The sequence below is a fragment of the Arachis ipaensis genome, chromosome B10 (genome assembly GCF_000816755.2).
Source record: "Arachis ipaensis cultivar K30076 chromosome B10, Araip1.1, whole genome shotgun sequence".
NCBI classification, from domain to species: domain Eukaryota; kingdom Viridiplantae; phylum Streptophyta; class Magnoliopsida; order Fabales; family Fabaceae; genus Arachis; species Arachis ipaensis.
Window position 1 is genome coordinate 99316215 of NC_029794.2, and position 18277 is coordinate 99334491.

The 18277-nt window shown below is 34.6% G+C and overlaps 2 protein-coding genes across 3 annotated transcripts; both read right to left on the bottom strand.

Moving 5' to 3' along the window:
• Positions 6824–9154, bottom strand: LOC107624101 (phosphoglucan phosphatase LSF2, chloroplastic). Of its 2 annotated transcripts, none has more exons than XM_016326557.2 (4): positions 8783–9154; positions 8368–8573; positions 7865–8035; positions 6824–7005 (listed from the first exon to the last, which is right to left on the bottom strand). In XM_016326557.2, exons 1-4 carry the CDS (start codon positions 9054–9056, stop codon positions 6901–6903), a joined length of 756 nt encoding a protein of 251 aa, XP_016182043.1. In that variant the 5' UTR covers positions 9057–9154; the 3' UTR covers positions 6824–6900. The 2 variants fall into 2 exon arrangements, with proteins under 2 accessions (XP_016182043.1, XP_016182041.1); XM_016326555.2 differs by lacking the exon at positions 6824–7005 and adding an exon at positions 7088–7645 and having other exon boundaries at positions 8783–9133.
• Positions 15847–18128, bottom strand: LOC107623726 (adenine/guanine permease AZG1). The gene has a single exon (XM_016326077.2). The coding sequence runs from the start codon at positions 17911–17913 to the stop codon at positions 16138–16140; it is 1776 nt and encodes a 591-aa protein (XP_016181563.1). The 5' UTR covers positions 17914–18128; the 3' UTR covers positions 15847–16137.

The window sequence follows — 18277 nt, forward strand, 5'->3', positions numbered from 1 at the left end:
CTGGTTGAATTTGAGGAAGAAGGGGAAGGAAAAGGGGAAGGAGAAGGAAATTCTGGTTGATTTTGGGGAAGAAGGGGAAGGGAAATGGTATTTTAGTCCGAAGAATGATTTTAAAACTAAGTTAAATATTTGGGACATTTTGTAGTGAAAAAAAGGCCAGGGACGAAATAAATTTTTAGCCCCTACCTTAGGCACCAAAATCATACTTAACCCTTGTTGTAGTTTATATTTTGGAGATTTATAATTCCTTATTTTTCTTGTCCTATGTATCTATCTAGTTCATTAGGATTCTTCAATGTGTCTTGTTAGTTTGTACTTTAAAGTTTATATATTGAAGATTTATAAAACAATCTTAGTTAAATGAAAGATATTTGAACTATCTATATTATTATATGTTATATAAATGTTAACTTGTTGAGTAAATTAGTTAATATATTAATTAATTAAAAAAATAATATAATTTAGCAAATTATGTGTATAATTTATATTAAAAAAATTATTACAAAATAAATAGTGTTTTGTAACTAAAGAAAAAAATGTTACAAAATCAAGTTGCATTTTGTAACAAAATTTTATGATAGGAAAAAATATATTGTCACAAAAAATATTTTGAAGATCAAAATTTGTTATCACTTTTGTAACGGTTTTTAGTTTTGTATCAGAAAAAATTGTTACAAAATATTACTTCGAATTGTAATAGTTCTATTTTTTGTTACAAAAACTTTTTGTAACGGGATATACTGCAACGACTCTTTTTTTTGTTACAAAATCCTTTTGTTTCAAAATTTTGATTTTTTGTAACAATTTTTTTGTTACAAATATTACTTTTTCTTGTAGTGCCGATTTTACTTTTGACATAGACTTTGACTGGCATTAATATTTTAAGAATATTGTAGAAGAAATAACAGATAAAATTATTTGTGACACTAGAATTACCTAATTAATTATTATTTTCAAAATCTTTTTTTGAAAAAAAGCGGGTTCTTACACAAGGAGCCATGAAAATGTTGATGTGAAACTGTCGGGGTTCGGAAAAACTCTTGACAGCTCACAGCATGAAGAGTTGTACAAAGCTCATTCATCCCTGTGGTATTTTTATTTGAAACAAAAAATACCACCCCATATGTAGAGAGGATTATGCGGGGTGTTGGCTTCCCTAACTTATTTTGTGTTTATATTATTTAGGGGTTATGCTGGAGGTTTAGTGTTGTGTTGGTAGGAAGATACGGTCGTTCAGGTAATTAGTTGTGACGATTATTATGTGTAGTTTCTACAGGCATATTCTAGAACACAAATGATATTGGAGCTCATGGAGGTATATTTAATCATTGAAGAACGATAATGAGAGATAAAATATAATGAGCTTCTCAGTCTAATGGCTAACAGAGATGGGCTGAAATTGGTTATTGGTGATTTCAACGCGATTAGAGCTTACCATGAGAAGGAAAGAGGTAAAATGAAATTAGCTTCATCAATTCAAAGCTTCAATGACTTTATAAACGATGGTGGATTGATTAATTTAGGTTATGAGGGACCAAAGTACACTTGGTCTAACAAGCAATTTGGCAGCAACTTCATCAAGGAGAGACTGGATGGAGCTCTTAGCTATAGTGAATGGAGATCTAGTTATTCGAGGGCTACAATCAATCATTTGAGTGACATTGGTTTAGACCGCAGACCTCTTTTACTTAATTTAGATATTGACTATCATAAATCGAAGAGAAGGTGTCATTTCCAAGAAAAATGGTACAATAAAGAGGAGGTCAGGAAGATAATAAATAAAGTGTGGAAGACAGAAGTTATGGACTCACCTATATTTAAGTTACACCAGAAACTAAAATAGTGTAGGCATGCTATTATCGATTGACAAAAGTCTCATAACACCAATTCTCAGGCTCAAATATCTCACCTTACAACTTGGCTAGCCAATGAAAAAGAGAAAGAAGCATTAGTAGATGGAGTTACCATTCGACAACTTGAAGATGAGTTAGAAAAAGTACTAGAAATGGAGGAATGGTATTGGAAGGAAAAGTCCCGCATTCAATGGCTCAAAAAGGGAGATAACAATACTCGATTTTTTCACTCCAAGTTTCAAACAAGGAGTAGAAAAAACCGAATCACTAGCCTAGAGACTGAGAATGGGGATGACAAAACTGATCCAAAAGGCATTGCACAAATAGCATATAATTAGTTTGAGAATCCCTTTCTGCTGCACCGTCCACCATATCTGATCCAGCATGGTATTCAAATACAAGAGCTTCGCATCATGTAACTCCAAATCAATCTAACATGCTTTTCTTGCTTAGAGTATACTGGCCCTGATCAGGTTCAAGTTGGCAATGGTTCAGGTATCTCTATGTCTCATGTTGGTAGTTCATTTTTGTATTCTTTAGATTCTAAACAATGGTTTTCATTACAATAGCTCATACACACAACACACATCACTAAGAACCTAATAAGTGTATCCAAATTTACTCAAAATAATTTTGTTTATTTTGAATTTCATGCAATTTATTGTGTTGTTCGTTGTCAGTTTACCAAGAGAGTTCTTCTACAAGGTTTTAGAAGAAGAGCTCTTTATCAGTTTGTGAATGTTTTTGTGCTTCAATCTTCATCATCCTCTAATACTCCTTATGTTTTCTCTATTTCCTGTTCTAATTTTGATCTGTGGCACAAACGCTTAGGTCATTCTGTCACCAAAATAGTTCAATTAGTTCTCCATCAATGTAATATAGCTTATAATAGTTTCAGTTCTGATTCAATTTTTAAGATCTGTAAAAATTGTGCTGAAGCTAAAATGCGTAAACTGTCTTTTTCTTATTCTAATACATCTTATGATGCATCTTTACAACTTATTTATAGTGATGTTTGGGGCCTTGTCCCTGTTGTCTCTCATCTTAGTTATCGATACTATATGACTTTTATAGATGCATTTAGTAGGTATACTTGTATTTTTTTGCTTATTAACAAATCTCATGTGTTATATACTTTTAAACAATATAAAAATCTCCTGAAGAACCTTACTAATTGTAAAATTATAGAACTCTAATATGATAATGGAGGTGAATATAAATCTCTTGATTTTTCTAATTTCATGGCACAAGAAGGCATTTCACATCGTTTTTCATGTCCTTATGTTTCTGAGAAAAATAGTTGTACAGAGAGGAAGCATAGACATCTTATTGAAATGAGTTTGTCTATGCTATCCACTACGTCTATGTCTTTAATCTATTGGGATGAAGCTGTTATTACCTCAACATATTTAATTAATAGATTACCTACTTCTGTTTTGGCAAATAAATTACCATATGAAGTTTTTTTACATCAAAAACCATATTATAATTTTTTTTAAAATCTTTTGTTGTTCTTGTTATCCATTGTTGCGATCTTATTCTAGCAATAAACTTGAATCTAGATCCCACAAATATTTATTTTTAGACTATGCCACAAATTATAAAGGCTACAAATATCTTGATTCTACTGGCAGGATTTATGTTTCTAGGCATGTGAAGTTTAGTAAAACTGAGTTTTCATATCTTGAATTATTTCACAAATCTTTTTCTAAGAATTCTTCACAGGTTCCTGACAGTAATGATTAGGCATTAAGCATTATTTGTCCTTCAATGCTTCATGTTTTATTATTACTAAATAATACTAATACTACTACTTCTATTGATAATTGTGCTGTTAATTCTACTTCCCAAAATGACATTGTTACTGCCAGTCATAATTCCATTGCTTTTGATACTAACAATCATCAAGATTTTGATACTAACCTTAACAGTCAGCATTCTAATTCTTCCCCCTTAGCTACTGATTCTCCTATTCCATCTCTTGAGCGAAGTAAAATTCCACATACTAAATCAAGTCAAATTAAAGAATCTCATAATATTCATCCTATGGCTACCAAGTTTAAAACTGGACATTCTAAACCAAAGACCTATACTGCTATTGTTAACAGTACTTCTCATGCAGATTATATACCAAAAACTCCCTAGGTTGCTCTTAGTATTCCACATTGGTATACAGCTATGATTGAAGAGTATAATGCTCTTATGAGAACAAACACCTGGGATTTAGTTCCCATACCACAAAATGCCAAAATCATTGGCTACAGATGGGTTTACACTATTAAAAGGCTACCTGATGGGTCTATTCAAAAGTATAAAGTTAGGTTAGTTGCTCAAGGGTTTCATCAGCAAGAGGAATTTAATTTTGAACAAGTTTTTAGCCTAGTTATCTGACCTACTACCATTAGACTAGTTTTAAAAATAGCCTCTCTAGAAATTGGGTCATTAGACAATTTGATTTCAACAATGCTTTTTTAAATAAAAATTTACAGCATATTATTTACATGTCCCAACTTATTGGTTTTGAACAACAGAGTGATACTCATGTTTGTAGGTTGAACAAGTCCCTTTATGGCTTAAAGCAAGCCCCAAAGGAATGGTTTCTGAAGTTAAGTAAGACCTTGAATCAGTTTGGTTTTAAAAGTGCTAATTATGATACCTCTTTATTTATTCGAAGAACAACAGATTCTTTGATTTATATCTTGTGTTATGTAGATGATATAATTATAACTGAAAATAATTCTACTCATGTAAATTCTATGATTAAGCAACTTGATCAAATTTTCTCATTGAAAGATTTAGAAACATTGAGTTATTTCTTGGATGTTGAAGTCCAACATACTGATGGAGTCTTACATTTGTCTCAAACGAATATATAACAGATTTATTGTCCAAAGTAGGTATGGAAGAGGCTTCTCCTATGCCAACTCCAATGGTTTTTTCTTTGCAGTTTTTGTCTTTATGTGCTGAAGCTTTTGAAGATCCAAAATTGTTTAGAACTATGATTGATGCCTTGCAATATCTTACCATCACTCGACCAAATCTCTCCTTTGCAGTTAAAAAATCAGTCAATTCATGCATGCTCCTCTTCTTCCTCACTGGAAAGCTGCAAGGAGGATCCTCAGATACTTGCAAGAAATGAAGGAACTTGGCTTGGCCTTTCATAGATGCACTAACACAAGGCTTTATGCATTTTCAGACTCAGACTGGGCTGCTGACATTGAAGATAGAAGGTCAATTTTCAAACTCAGATTGGGGTGCTGACATTGATAATAGAAGGTTAGTATCTGAATTTTGTGTCTATTTTAGGAAGCAGTCTACTATAAGCAGGAGTTCTACAGAGGTAGAATTCAGGAGCTTGACGTCTTGTGAAGCTGAATTGGTCTGGCTGCGAAATCTTCTTCATGAACTAGATGTCCCTCTACCGACTCCTCCTACGATTCACTGTGATAACCTGAGCACAGTCCTCCTTATGCATAACCCAATCCTTCATGATAAGACGAAACATTTTCAACTTGAAGTTCAGCTCATTAGAGATAAGTTGAGGAACAACTCTCTACATATTGTGCACATTCCAAGTGCTGAGCAAATTGCAGATATCCTTACCAAGCCTTTATCTGATACTTCCTTTGAGAGATTGAGGATCAAACTGCGAGTTGCTCTTCGACCATACTCGAGTTTAAGGGGTGGAAAGGAGAGAAAAGATAAAGATTCTAAATTTTTATTCATAAAAGAATTAGTAAAATAGTAGAGAAGTAGTTAGTTTAGTTTTATTTGGTGGTATATTCTGTTTTGAGTGAATCTTGGTGTAGGGCAGTTATATATATCTTTGTCTTGTGTATATATATAAACTACTGTAACTTTAGTGAGTTGGTGTATTCATTATTTATTCTTTCAATTTTTAGCTTCTACCCTCTATTTTTCTCTTCTCTTACTTCTCTTTCTTTCTTTGGTGTTCTTCTCCCTCTCGTTCAAAATTCACAATTCTAAAACTTCTTTAAATTTCAATATATCCTTTCAATTTCAGTGAATATTTTTATTTAGTTTGAATCTTTTTTCTTATTTATCTCATTTGTTTACATTATGGTCTCATCACGAAATCTAAAATGAGAGTTTTTTACATCTTTAATCACTAAATGACAACTACAATAATTTAGGAGGTATTTATAATCTCTTATTAGGTTAAAATAAACAAAATCCTAAGTCCATAAACATAAAATCTAACTTATTAACTAAATAAACAAAATTAAAATACATCAAACTAAAATAAACATTCTACAAACATAAACTAATAACTTTTAAATAATATTTGAACTTTTCATATTACGAACATTTAAAATACATATCACTTTTAAATATTGTTGACTAATTACTGATAAAAAAAACAATAAATTCTACTGAGTCTCTTGTATTTTCCGTAAATATAAACTGATGAGTTAGGTCTTTTACAATCGTCAACTACAATGTACAGAAACACAATATGTAGAGAGAAGACCATGTACAACGTACGCTTGGGGGAAGGAGGGGGGGGAGAATCGATTTTGTGCCTTGAAAAAAATTGAAGAAAGATAGATGTCATTCTCTTCTCTAAAAATTATAATACTCACTCCTCACCGTACTTAATTCTCAATTTTTGGTGTCGTGAATCTACAACAAAGTTTTTCATTTTCCTCTCCTTATCCTCTTCTTTCTTCTTCTTAAGGCGGTATTGTTGGAAATAGACCAAGTTTTCAAATTTCATACTATATAAATTGTTTTCATTTTTTTTATGGAACTCAATTGAGAGTAATAGTGTTGGCAAGTCATTAGTAGATATTGTGGTATGAATTTTGTGTAGTTTGATGTTATTTTATTGTGTGCAAGGGTTGGGTTTTGGTTTAAGTTTGTTCTGAAAGCTGCTTGAGGTTGCACGGCCTCTGGAAATTTCCACGGTCTGTGCACTTTCCAAATAGAGTTGCTGACAGGATTGGCTATTAGATCAACAAACCATTCTGGATTCTCATATATTATGATGAAGTCTAATACATTATTTACAAAATTGATTTATTTTTCATTCCATACTATACAAGTTATATATGCCTATGAATGTGCTTGGAAGTTGGATGTATTCCCAGTTTCGAGCATCATCATGACGTGATTGCATCTTGAACCAACCCTGCAAGTTTCCAGGATATGCATGAATCTTGTTAAATAGAAACCTCTCAATCATGACACAGAAAGAAAATAGAGAGCAAATCTAAGTGCTAGTGAGCGAATCTGAAATCTTTATTCATCTTGTCTGAGTCTATACACTGAAACTAGCTAGCTAGAATCAGTGCTAACTTCTATCATAACTGACCTGAACTACTTGTTATTAACTTAATAGCAGAATGCAGCTAGTTTTAATATGCACAAGCTATAACCTAGATATACTACTCCAGGCTGCATCATATACACTGAGCTATCACAAATATAGCATTGCATCGTTAGATCATACATCATATGTTTTTTACATGAGTTCATAACAGTTGGCACATGAATCCAATAGGTGATGTTTTGATCCAGAATGCAAACACATGGAACCAATTTTCATAACAGGAACACTTAAGTTTTCAAGTTCCACGAAGGGAGCGAACGCGATCTTGAATCAATTTCCTCTCCCAGTCTGCTATATCTTCAAATGCATGATCTGGAAGAGACTCAAATGGCTCCTTCCATGGATCATTCTTGGCCAAATCATTGGTAGCTCCTCGTATTGCTCTTTTATTAGGTCCACATGGTCTCTTTGAAGTTAACAACTCATATGCGGTATTTAGCTGTCACAAGAAAGATAACACATTCTTTTCTTGATAACTAAGATTTCTTAAGAAACTGTGAACTAATCTGTCATACAGATTAAAAATACCGTTTTTCCATAACATGAGCTAAACCTCATATCTAGCAAGAAAATTAGTGCAACCATAACATTACACTTAAAAATATCAAATTTGATAATCATTTCTTGAATCAAAGATAGGTGGAAGTTTAGAACTCACATTCATGTCATAGAACCAGAACAGATAAGCTATTGCCACCCCTGGTGCTCTCCCAAGTCCAGCAGTACAATGCACATAAACTCTTCCTTTTCCCTCTGAGATTGCCCATTCCAATGATGAGACTGCTTTAGGTAGAACATTTCGCAAGGAGTTTGGATCAAAGTCAATTGCCTAATAAAATAGATTTATAAAATATATCAAGCTGTGAATTATAATCCAATCTCAAAAAAGCAAGCAAAGCATTTAACAAACTCACAACTCTTTCAGAAAAAGGTTTTCTAACACATTTAAAGCGCCATGTCAATTGCACCAAAAGTATAGGGATCCTTGAGTTAGCCATACATTGTATTAACCAGTTAGGAAAAATTAAAATCTCTATCTCATGACAATGCCATTAAGCAAGATAAGTTGGTATTGTTGTATATACTTTCATAAAATTCAGAGCGGGTATTGTTTTCTCAACAAAATTGACTGAAATGCAGGCTTGTAGCTTTCTTACTTACCGGCCTCCTCATATGTCGAACATCGAGTTCATGACACCTCCTTGTTATCGACTTCAAGTCTATTCCCCAATATTCTACATCCTTATCCTGCTGCAAGTTCAGAATGTATGTCACACCCTCTTCCTTCTTGAGGTGATCGATGTCTTCCGGTTTCTGTGGTTGGGATCCCACAATGAGATTGTCAGTTATAAGTGTGTAATTCATACCTGAAATAATTCAATCACAGATTGCATCAGCAGCAGCAATCATATTACTGATGCTATGCATTTTATATAATAGACACAAATTAATACAGCAGTAACTGTTCCTTCTAGCACCTTATACAAAATGCAAGTAATTAACAAAGGAAACCCATCATTATATCAAACAGTTGGCATTCATAACTAACAAATAGGGAAAAAAAGAGGAAACTAACCCAGATCGTGGTGATACTCATAAGGATTCCTCATCATTCTCTTCATAGCAATATTGTAATCTTCCATTCTGTCCTTGGATTTAGAGGCAGTGGTATTGCTGGTGGAGGGTTTGTGCTTCTCATCAATGCCATTTTCTGATAGCTTCTTGCAGCATATCCGAGTGAATCTAAGAGAGTAGTTAGGAACCACAAAAGTGCATGGCGATTTGTACCTCCTAAGTACTTGTGTGTTCAACAAAGGAGATCCTGGTACTGAAGGAAGTGTTTCCATCATCTTCTTCTTCTAGTTGGTTTTTGTTTCTAAGCGAGATTATATATATGTCATATAATTGATGAAGCTTTATTTACTGAAATACCCTCCAATATATGAGGTGGCTGATGCTGTAGCAAACTAACTAGCAATGACACCAAGCTTGGTTTGTTTTATGGGTTGGGTCATGCTTACTATTTCTGGGTATATATTAAAAAGCCTGTTCATGACCAAAAACAAAAAAAAAAGCCTGTCGAAGAAAAAAGAAGGGATGGGGCATCTATGGATTTCTAGACTGCCACATCCGTTGGGTATATATGTAATTAGCAACTTTGGTTGGGTTGTAGTTAAATAATAGGAAGTAATGGGCAATGGTAGATGCTTGAGTAGTATGAAAGTGAAAAATTGAAAATTCTAAACCTGAATTTGGTTGCAGCGGATCAGGGGGCTACAGATAATATTCTACGGTTAATTAGAGGTATGCTTGGTTTGTTATTATCTGGAATTTGACATGCATTATTGTCGTATAGTTGCACTTATTTTCTCTTCGTATCATGATCTTTGTTTAATGAAGCAAGAGATATTTTCATCCGAAAATAAAAAAAAAATCCTTTCGTTTACCAAAAAAAGAAAAATGTAAAGAAAAAGGTGACTAAATGTATGAATTCTCTAGTCAGTAACAAACGTATGTATGAACATAAAAAAAAGGGATGTCTTCTGTTTCGGGTTGAATGTGCAGTCAATTTGTTGGATCAGATCCAAATAATTGTAATACTTACTCACTTGCAACAAAGATTGTCTAGTTGACTTTCCCTCATGGGTCAATTATATGGCACTAGCTAGCCACATGTTGTATACAGACTACTCGATCTACTCTAGTACTCTTGATGAATCATATCATTTATATAATGTATAAGGTACTACTTGTACAACAAATTGAATCTCCATATACAGTCTCTATTGTTTGAAGTTACTCACCCTCCAGGCATCCTATGTCATTTCACATTTACACACCTAAAAGTGGTTTTTGGACACAACCTAATTCAAATATCAAAAATAGAGTTATAATATTAAAATGCGAGATCTGTTTCGAAATTTCAAATAGGTATTTCTATGAATTATTTTCCCTTTATTTATTAAGTGAAATTTTAAATAACGTTGGGTCTTTTGATAATAAATACTGATATGCCGCTCATAAATTTTGGATAAGAATTCATGAATGTAATTCACAAAATACAACAATCTATGGCAGAGAATAAGGCTTCCCTTGACCCACATGAATGACATGCCATTGACTGCTTGTGGGTGACAGCTGAATTGAACAAGAATCTATCAAGTATCAACTCTACCTTAGCGTGTGCACTCTAATTATTATTATGATCCCATTCGATTAAATCCATTTGTTGAAGTGATAGAGCTTAAATCAAGGTTTTTAACGTTTATATTTTTGTAAGGATTTCTTAATCTCACTCTGTCACTTTCACATTATTAGTAGATAGATAAGGTATTCAATATAGGAGCGGGACTCAAAAGGTTTCTTTGCATTATAGTGCACCTAATCCCACTCTTGATGTTTACTTGTTTTGTGTTGTGTGCCAAACTGCCAATGCAATAAAGCTTTAGTCTTATTTGGTGCCACCACTGCCCTGTTTTCTCCGGCTTATTAATTATAAAACATTGAAAACCATATCTCTTTCAATGCCACTAATTCTTGAATGAGAAATTAAAGAAATGATCCTACATATGTAGCACAATTATATAAACGTGTAAACTTTTCATTTCAATGAGTGCAAAGTCCAGTGATCATTCCTTAGTCTTTTCATTATCTATATATAGGATTATTATTGTTACAAAAACAATTAAATGAGTCCCACTAAGGAGACAACGAAGGGGAGTGGATCCTCTCCAGTGAAAAAAAAAACTGGACAGTGAAAGATCTCACCTTTCATTCCATTCTCTCTCTCATTTATTTTTGGTCCCACTTGAAGAATTGAAGATGGGAGATTACACTGTATTCTCTCCAGTGACAAAAAAAATGGAGAGGATCCATTTCCGACAATGAAGTATGTATACAATATGTACAATGGACTGTTTATTTAGTCTAATATATATTAATAATGTAAATTAAACATTATTATTCCTAATTTTTAGTTGCTTTTTGTGATTTCTACCCCCAATTTATTTCAATTTTTTCACATTAACCCTCATCACCCACCATTACCTACCCTCCAAAAAACCCCATTGTTTATTCCGCAGAAAAACCCCTTTCTTCGCCGCTCTGCCGTGTGCGCAGCAACTTGCGTTCTACCGCTCTGTTTCTGCGCAGTGGCAGAGCTTAGTTCAGACAAGGGGGCCATGGCCCCCCCAAACTTTTTATAAAAAACTTAGTAGTACTTTTTCAAAAGATAAAAAATAGTTCAAAAATATTTTACTATGACTTAAAGTATCTAATAAGTTCAATAAACAACACTCCCTCTATCTTTAAGTTCAAATATAAAAATTAGATATTTTTTATTTATTTAATTTAATATTATTTTATATTTTACTATTTATTTAATTTAATTTTTTATATGATAAAAAATAATAGAATATTCAATAAGTATTAATATTATTGTATTTGTATAAATTGATAAAAAAATTCAATAAATATTATAAATTTTAATATTTGTTCTTCTAACTTTTTCTTTACATATTTTACAGGATATATATTCAAATTTTTATATAAAATAATAATGAAAAATCAAAGAATTGATACATTTTTTAAGAGGAAAGCTAATATTTAAGAAGGAAAACATATAACTTTTACAATATCAACACCTGTATATAGTTCTTCTACTTTAATGAATCATAAAGAAAGTGAGATATAACCTTCAAATGTTCAAAAAGTTTCATCTGATGACTTTAACATTAACTTTTTGGAACGAGATCTTGAAAAATAGCTTTAAATTTGACAATATCACCCAAACCAGAAAATGAGATTAGACGAGCTTATCTTAAATGGTCCATATCAAAAATATTTTAACAATTATTTTCTATCTGCCCCCCAAAATTTTATTTCAAGTTCCGCCACTGTTTCTGCGTGACGTGTAGCTTCCGTTCCTGCCGACTGGAACTGTCGCGCTCCGCCTCCTTGCGCCAACGCCCTCGCCGGAAGAACCACCGTCACTCCTCACGCAGCCGAACATCCGTGACCTGCAACTGTCAGCGTCGTCGACGTGAGTTGCAGCCCCGAACTCCGCGCTCACATCATTCCAGCACTGCTACTTGGGTCTTATTGCATTACTCGAAAAATAAACATCCACGAAGACTGAGAAAGTGAACATCCAAAATCATACAAAAACGAACATCCAATGTGAACATGTATAAATCATAACCAGCAATCATCGTCTACACCTAAGCACCCAAGAATAACCATCCACGTTCACAGAGAAAGTGAACATCCAGCGACATGAAAAAGGCACAAATCGGCTGTGATGGAGGCGCTGGACGTCCGGGTTATTGCGGTGCTGCGAGCTGGACTCACACATTATGCGCGTCATCCCTACGTACGGTGGCCTGTGTGGACGACGGCGCCAGTTGGAAGAGTGTCAGCGCGATGTCCAACGGCGACTGGTAACCATGGCGGTATTGTACCAATTTTTGCTTCGAGGAGAGAGTGAGAGAAGAGTTTACACCATATTGAGAGAGGGAGATAATCCTAATTTGATTCTGACGGGAATCATGATTTGATTCAAATTTTAAATGGGAAACTACTCAAAATTAATTAATTGCCATAACTACTCAAAATTAATTAGCCATAACGAAAATCATGATTTAATTTAAATTTTAAATTGAAAACTACTCAAAATTAATTAATTACTTCTAATTTAATTCTAATTTCAATTTAACCCCATTATACACATTATATAAAATATATATTGGCTCCTCGTACTTTTTTCAATTAAATTTTCAATATGACGTAACCTTTCATTTGCATGGATATTAATGTAGCAAAAACAGAGAAACATCGGCAGAAGTTTTACACTAGAGAACTGCTCTGAGAACTGAGAAGCTTAACGACTGGAATCATATAAGTTTCTTCGGTCTTGAGCCCACATTGTTTCCTATTAATGTTGTTTTTCCGAAACCTAAACCCTCATGAGAGAGTAGTTGATTTTATTTGATCGGTGTCTGTCACATAAACTAATTTAAATTGATTGAATGATTAATTCATTGATCTACTTAAAAAATATCAAAAATTTAAATTTTGTTATATATACACAGTAATTTATTGAGCAACAAAAACACTTGAATAAAACTCAAATATTTAATATACTAGTTCTTAGTTTTTACGGAATTCAGTAAATTTAACACTTTAACTCAGCACGCATGATAGGTGTACTAGAAAAGGTTAGTATTTTATTTTTATACATTTACTTTACAATTATTGATTAAACTATTATTCAACTTCATTTTACTTATTCAAGATAATTTTTAACTATAAATTTAAATAAATAAAAAACGTTAGAAGATCAATATTTTTTCGTATTTATTTTATGTTGAGTCGATATTATTTAATTTGTTTTACCATAAAAACATTACTCCCGTGAGATTCCTTAAATTAATATCTCAAATACCAATTTGAATAGAATTGTTTGCCGATAAATATAAAATGATGGAGGTAGGGTTTGCTAGGTTGTTGCCATTTATGACTATCACGTGCCTGTTAATTAAGAAATGGTGATTGGGTGTCATTTCATATGAGAATCTTCCCACTAGCCTCTTCCTATGGCAAACACTAACTAACAGGACTACCAACCAAACCAACCATATATTTTGCGTTGCTTTGAGAAAGGGGCAAAGTCTTCTGATCTTTTGGGCTATCGAGAGTTTGACACAAAGCCATGTATATTAGTTGTTGCAATTGCATGATCAAATGAGCAACTAGCTAGCCAAGAATATGTTCTATCCACTCCAATTTAATTTCTCATCACCTTATTGTGCATTTCAATCATCACACGGAATCTTAACAATCTAATGAAACAGGAATTCATTTGGGAATAAGAATTAAGTTTAGAAGCCAATAATCAATCTCATTAAACTAGTAGAATCATGCTGTCCTCTCGTACTTTGGTACGTGTTAATCCATTAATTTTTGCTTGATTTTATTGGCAAAAGCTTATAGCCAGCTTTGCTTAATTAAGATGAGGTCCAAGACAAGTGGATGGTCTATGTTTGCTTTATTAATTCTCCACTACAAACTGTCTACTTCTATTGCCTTGTCATGGTGACATTATCCTTTTAAGTGGTTGATGCCTTGATGGAAAATTAGAAGGAAATAGATTTTCAACAAAAGATATTGTTATACTTGTATTTTAGGTTTAAATAAATTTTTGTTCCTTAAAAATACCTGTTTTTCTTTTTGTTTTGGTTTTTATAAAATTAAGAATATCTTTATTTTAGTCTCTGCCATTAGTTTGCTATATTAAGTATTCACATGAAAGAGTAAAAATAACGACATGAATTAAAATAGAGATCAAAACCAAAGAATAACTATTTTATAAAAATAAAAATAAAAACTTATTTAAGTCCGTATTTTATTTAGTAACTTCTCTAATTTACTAATACCCTTCTTAATTACTTAGACCAGTTAACAATAAACATATGTAAATTAGAAGAGAAAATTGATGTCATATATTAGCTGAAAATCGTATTAATAGTTTTATTTATTTTAAATTGTGATGTATGAATATTTATTATTTTAATAAAAAATAATATATATTATTTTTAAATTTATTTCAAGAATACATATTAAAAAATAAGAATAAGGTTGGACACCATGACACGTGATTTAAGTGTGTCCAAGCATATCCAAATTTTTTATTTATTTTTATTAAGATACGGTTGAATACAACAGACACGTGTGTCGATAAATATTGTGTCTAAAATGTGTCTGATATGCGGTTACGACAACTCGGCAAAATGTCCACACTTCATAAATTTTAATTAGTTGTGCATCTTCTAACACAAATCACAAAAGTTGCTAGCCCTAACACTCCTCTATATATATATATATGAAAAAGTATAGTTAAACCACTCTTAATCAACTAAAAATGGTCGAGTATATACAAACAAATTTCAATGATGATATAAATAACTTTTTCTCGATAAAACATGCCAGAACATTAATAATTAAGTTGCAAACAATTAGTAAGGCACTAACGCTTATAAAGTTCAATTGTGATACTAAAAAAATCACACGTTCATGCATGTGGAAACTTACCCATTAGTCACACCTATGACCTATGTATTAAAGGTGAAAATCTTTCGCCATTTTTTTTAATTTTTATAAAAATAAAATAAAATTCTTGAACGAACGTGTTGAGCAGACCAAAACAAATATGGTATTCATAAAATTCTTTGTTATGAAGTAGAGCATATGCCGGAGTATAAAATAGAAAACTATTAGCAAACAAAAAAACAGAGAAGGGTCAAAGATAAAAGAGCTTTCGGAATATACAATTAATGGAAACCTACCATGCAATTTGGCTGAATCCCAGTCACAATAGTAACTCCAAACAATGACGAAAATGAGTGAGACATGTTAGAGAAAACTCAAGTCCATCCACAATTTCCTCCTTTATTTTCTTCAGCTCGGAGAGAAAATAAAAAATGCAATTCTATATGAAAAAGTCTAAAAGCCAACAATTTTATTAAATTTTGACAAGTATGTAACTAGCAAAAAAAATGAATAATTCCACATTATTAGATAAAATCTCACACTATTAAAAATATCATTGATAATTATTTGATGGCTACAAATCACAAAAATTGCTGACCCTAACACTTCTCATTCTATATTAACACAAGCAAGAAAAAAGAGTAACAAATGTATACATTAACCATTAAAGGAACCAAAGCATGTATTCACAATAATAATCCCTATTACCAAAAAACTATAATGTATGCAACTTAATTGGACATTAATTGAATTCAAAAGTGGTTCTATTACCTAAAGGTCATAAGAAGACTACTTAGTGGTACTGTGTGAAAGCTTAGCTTCCTATCAAATTGTCGTATGAAGGAGAAGCTAATAAAAATAAATAAATAATCCAATAAAGCAAGCCTAAACATGATGTAATTGAAGCTCTTTAACAGAAGATCCATTACTTTGAACCCCAAGATTATGGGAATTGGAAGGAGGAGGAGAAGGAGGAGGAGCATTAGATGGTTTGAGAAAGAGGCCATAGTGACCTAAAAGCATCGAAAACCAGTCCCAAAGGTTCAACACAACGTAAGTGCCAATCCCACCAATAAGACCATAAGCAATGGAATACGTTAACGGCATCAGTAACAGCGTCACAAACGCCGGTATCGCCTGCCTCATATCATCCCAATCGATCTCCACCACCGATCTCATCATCAGCACACCCACCAGTATCAACGGCGGCCCCACCGCCCACGCCGGTATCGACGCCAACAACGGCGTGAAGAAGAACGCAAGAAAGAAGTACCCTGCCACCGTCAACGCCGTTATCCCCGTTCTCCCTCCTTCCCTTATCCCTGTTGAAGATTCTATAAACGCCGTGACTGGAGACGTGCCGAGGAGTGATCCCACGACGATGGACGTGGCGTCGGACATGAAGGCGAAGTACTGACCCTGGAAGTTGCCGTTGGCGTCGACGAAGCCGGCGAAGCGCGCCATGGAGTATAAGGTTCCGGTGGTGTCGAGAATGTCGACATACAAGAACGTTACGAGGGCTTCCCAGAAATGCCCTGTGTTTATGCCCTTGAAGCTCAGCGCTCCCGCGGTGCTCTTTATGCTGTGAATGTCGACAACTTTTTTGAAATATTCGTGGGCGGCGTTTCCGGCGTCCGTGTTTGGAAACGCCGTTACTTTCGTGTTACGGAACCACGATACCGCGGTTACGAATACGATGCCATAGATCATTGCGCCTTTTATGTTCTTCACCAGGCAGTAACCAATTATGATGAAGCCTACTAGGCCCAGCCACAGTGTTGGGCTTTCCATTCTGTCCCGGAGGCAGAATATGTCGCCGGAAACTGTGCCTCCAGGGATTAGGCTCACGGTTCCATTTGCGGCGGCGATCACGGGCGCCAGGGATGCCCGGGATGAGCTCGGGCAGCCCGCCAGGGTTACTAGTGTGGACGAGCTGTAACCGACCAGGCCTATTCCTTGGTTGTTTTGAAGCCCGATGAAGGCAAGGAAAAGCCCGATTCCGGCGGAGGAGCTGATCCTGACGGGCTTAGGGACTAGCTTGGCGAGCTTGGCTCGAAGCCCGATCGCCGAGAGGAGGAGGAAGATTAGGCCTTCGATGAATACTGCAGCGAGTGCGCTCTGGTAGGAGACGTTACCGGAGCCGTGGAATCCCACGACGGTGTAAGCGAAGTAAGCGTTTGTGCCCATGCCCGGTGCCAGGCCCAAGGGAAGGTTGGCGAAGGCTCCCATGATGACGCAGCCAATGAGGGAGGAGGCAACGGTGGCGACGATGAGGTCCTTACGGGTCTTCTCCAGGCAGGCCGCGTAGCCCGGGTTTACCGGGTCGAACTTGCAGGAAACGTCGGGCTTCTTGATGGAGAGTGACGGTCCGGTGCAGTTAGAGAGTGGGATCGAAGGGTCGGAGCAGAGTGGTACGCAGTCGGAGACAGAGCACGTGCCACCGGAGTCTGTGAGGATGGAGGCGTTGACTGCGAGTATGTATGCCATGGTGAGGAACGTGGCGGTGCCGGCGCGGAGCTCGGTGGTGAAGGTGGTGTTCCGCTCTGAGAGCTTGAAGCGTTTGCCAATTCTGCTGTTTGCAACATAAGCGTTAATGCCGGAGAGAGGCTTAGTGTGGGCTTGGTGTTGTGGGAGCCCGGGCCTCTCGGCCTCTGTTTCCATGGGCTTTCCTGTTATTATTACGAGATTGCTGTGGTTTAATGATGTCAAGGTTTAATGTACGAAAGAGACAGAGGGTGAGACTGAAACAGAGCAATAGAAGAAGAAAACAGAGTCAGATTTCATTTCTGGCTTTGCTCTGTTCTTTTTTTCGTAGCGATAGATTCCTATAGGGAGGGGGAGGGGATCTTTTTTATACAAGTCATACAGTTGCCACAAAGGGTATCAAAATATTTTAATTTATTGAATTGTTTAAATATTTTCCATACCTGTACCTGTCAACCTATTAGAATTATTTTTGTTTGAAAAAGTCTAGGTAATCAATTTTGATATAAATCAACTTCTTTTTTATTTTTAATTTTAAAAT